Source organism: Orycteropus afer, unplaced genomic scaffold (assembly GCF_000298275.1).
Source record: "Orycteropus afer afer isolate SDZICR_OR568_19922 unplaced genomic scaffold, OryAfe1.0 scaffold00177, whole genome shotgun sequence".
Classification (NCBI taxonomy): Eukaryota; Metazoa; Chordata; class Mammalia; order Tubulidentata; family Orycteropodidae; genus Orycteropus; species Orycteropus afer.
This window is the reverse complement of record NW_006921764.1, coordinates 2562097-2565836: the sequence shown is the minus strand read 5'-3', so window position 1 is coordinate 2565836 and position 3740 is coordinate 2562097. Positions and strand designations below refer to the sequence as shown.

General features: G+C 35.5%; 1 protein-coding gene across 1 annotated transcript in view; it reads left to right on the top strand.

The window, feature by feature from the left end:
• The window catches only part of LOC103202342 (IKBKB interacting protein), a 31011-nt gene extending 27969 nt beyond the window's left edge, over positions 1 to 3042 (top strand). Inside the window, exon 3 of the mRNA XM_042781820.1 lies at positions 2287 to 3042. Coding sequence (XP_042637754.1) covers positions 2287 to 3042 — 756 coding nt within the window. The remainder of the gene's footprint in view (positions 1 to 2286) is intronic.
• The last annotated feature ends 698 nt before the right edge of the window (positions 3043 to 3740 follow it).

Below are 3740 nucleotides of genomic sequence, written 5' to 3'. Positions count from 1 at the left end.
AAAAAAAAAAAAAATGAAAGTTAAATGTACAAAAGTCAAATGATTGATTTACACATTATGAATGGGATTCTCTTTTACAGAGTAATCACAGAGTATACCACTCTTTGGGCATAATCTTTGACAATGTATTTCCAGTTGTCTTAGTTAACTGGTACTGTTATGACAGAAATACAAGTGGATGGCTTCAACAAACAGAAATTTATTCTCTGAATTTAGGGAGCTAGAAGTCTGAGTTCAGAGTACTGGTTTTAGGGGAAACCTTTCTCTCCATGTGTCTCCTAGGCCTGGGAGGTGCCCAGCATAGGGACCCTTCATCCAAAGGACCCCTCCACTCCCGGCTCTTCTTTCTTGGTGATAGTAGGTCCCTCCCTCTTTGCTCACTTCTCTCTCCTTTTATCTCTTGTAAGATTAAAGGTGTTGCAGGCCACACACCAAATAAACTCCTTTACATCCTATTAGGGCTATGACAGGATTAAAGTGGTGCATCCCACCATAATCCTTTTGGCTTATCATATCAGATCACATCATGGGAGATCATTATAGTAACAGGGAAACCACTGAGAATCATTACCCAGCCAAGTTCACACGTATTTTGGGGGACACATTCTTGTCCATAATATCATATTATACATTTGTTCTTTATTTTTCTTCATAGTGGAGCACACAATCGACAGACTTCAATTAATCTTCTGATTAAAGTTAAATAATCTCACCTAACAATTCTTTATTTTAATTTCCAACTTTGTTTTTAAGTTTAGAAGACCTATCCGTCTTCCTGGAACAGCCCTGATGATGCAGTAGTTATGCATTCAGCTGCTAGTCAAATGTTGGCAGTTTAAACCCACCCTAGCCATTCAATGGGAGAAAGATATGTCAGTCTGCTTCCATAAAGATTTACAGCCTTGAAAACCCTATGGGGCAGTTGTACACTGTCATATAGCATCACTATGAACCACAATCAACTTGACAACAACAGGTTTGATAGGGTGTGATGCATCTTATTTCTAGAAGCAGCATTTTAATTTTTCCTTTCTCTCAATTTTACTAAGTGATGGCAAAATGTAATGAAATATCAACTATTCAATGTACAATAAAATATTCAATTTCCCTAACACTGCTGCAGACACATACTACCACCACCACCAATAACAACTTGAAATGCTGGCAGTCAGTAGGATGGCTCAGAATGTTCATCAATTGATGTGTCCAAGTTAAACCAAGAAGGCAGGTTAGAGACATCCCTATACAGTTAGTCCTTAACTTACCATGAGTTCTGATCTAACGACTCCATCAAGTTGGTTCTGACATAAGTCCCACTTTTTGTTTTTTAATTTTCATGATTGTTGCCTTTTATTATCAATATCTTTATAAATCCAATCATTATTTGTCTTTGGGGATTTGAAACATTACATATAAACTTACAGATATATTCTAATACATACATGTAATTAATGATAAGATAGATGTGCAAAAAGAAAAATCAGATGGTTGTAAGTGTGATTTATGGTTGTAAAAGTGATTTATTATACTTGAATATGGCCTTAGTCAGGGACTATGTGTACAATGTATGATGGAGAAGGAGATGGCATTGAAACATATGAGAGCTGAGAACCACTTGTATTTGTAGTCAGAGTTTTAGAGCCTTGGAAATAATGTTTAGAATACATTTGTCTTTTCTATTAAACTGTATTGGGGGCAACAACCCAAGTTATACTCAACTTTATGTCTCTCATGATTGACATGCCTAACAACATACTAGGAACATAGAACTAGTTGAATTAAATTTTCCAAAGTTTTGCAGATAGTTAAATACCCAAGAAAATGATTCATAAAAGGAATAAATAGACATTGGTCCCTTCATTCTAGGACTTTGTGATAACTACAAATGAGCTTGTGTTTCGGAAGTTACGTTTCCTTTTTTCACGCCCCAGATCTATCAAAGCTCATCTGGAGACTTCGTCCTCCCTTCTTCAGCAGCTATAAAAATACATCACTGTCTTACATTTAGCTCATTTTGCCACTGTACAGAAAACTGACGGTACAGAAATAATAGCTGAAAAAATGTAGTTTTTTATTAAACATTTTATAAAATTTCCTTAATGTTTTCTTTCTTATTGGTAATATACTGAAATTTTTGCAGTGCTTCTTATTTTGAAGGTGTCCTTTTTCATAGGCTTTCCAGAAAAGTAGTGAAGTTAGTTAAAAATGACACATAACAATATTTAAGTTGAATTTTACATGATAAACTTTTAATGTAATCGTTGTGGTATTCTATTTTTCTTACAGTGTCAGAAGTTTGAAGCTCTCATGGAACAACTGAAATCTTTTCAAATAATTGTTCATCTAAAGCATCTCCAGGAGGAAATATATGAGGTGAAAATTTGGTCCACCAGGTTAACTGAAAAACAGGATATATTGAACAACAGTTTGACAACTCTTTCTCAAGAAATTACAAAAGTAGAGCAAAGTACAACTTCCATGGCAAAAGATGTTTCTCTCAAGATTACAGCTGTAAAAACAGATATACGACGTATTTCAGGTTTAGTAACTGATGTAACATCATTGACAGATTCTGTGCAAGAACTAGAAAATAAAATAGAAAAAGTGGAAAAAAATACAGTAAAAAACATAGGTGATCTTCTTTCCAGTAGCATTGACCGAACAGCAGTGCTCCGAAAGACGGCATCTGAAAATTCACATAGAATTAACTCTGTTAAGGAGACATTGTCTGAACTAAATAGTGATTTCAGTAAGCACGTAGAGAGATTTTTAAGCTTAGAAAGTGACAGAGCTAAAGTTCTGAAGGCAGTGACTTTTGCAAATGATCTAAAACCGAAAGTGTATAACCTAAAAAAGGACTTTTCCCGTTTGGAACCGTTGGTGAATGATTTAACACTACGTATTGGGAGACTGGTTACTGACTTACAACAAAGAGAGAAAGAAATTGCTTTCCTAAGTGAGAAAATATCTAATTTAACAAGAGTCCGAACTGAGATTAAAGATATGAAAGATGAACTAACACACATTTCAGATATGGACTAGTTTGAAATTTTCTTGATTAGACTGAAGTAACTTTTTTTAATGGAACATTTTCATGTTATAAAACAACTGATAAATCAGAAATAATGAAATTTTGGAATAAATACCATTTTGTATTGATTCTATTTTATAAAGTAAAAATGGCATTTTTAAAAAGGCATTGAACAGGTGATTTTCCAAAGTAAACATGCTAAGACATGTATTTGCAACTTAATATAGCAAAAACGTATCCATCCCCCAAACATACACAGTCACTCTTATACACACATACACACACACACACACACACACACTCATGTAAGTGGGGTAGACAGAATCTGCCAGTCTAGACTGGAAATATAGATAGGAAAGGTTCTGAACGCCCCCTTGCCTTCACTGGCTGGCAGGGAGCATAATAAGTGTGGTTGGGGCCCTAACTGGAGAACTGCCCCTGAGAGGACAGTGCTATGTCATCCATTATCCTTCTTGAAGAGAAACTGGAAGGATCACAAACCAAAAATCACAGGAAGAGAATCAAGTAAGCCTTCCTGAGTCTCATGCAGGAGAAGAGACGCCAACCCTCAGAGGGAGACTGCCTCAAAGCAACACCACTCCTGTGTAGTGATGTTGTGACGAAAAGCAGCCAATGAGTTAGGGAAGGGGATTGTAACATTTTAAACAGCATTTGCAATTCTAATTGTATAAAATTCTAGAAAATGTAA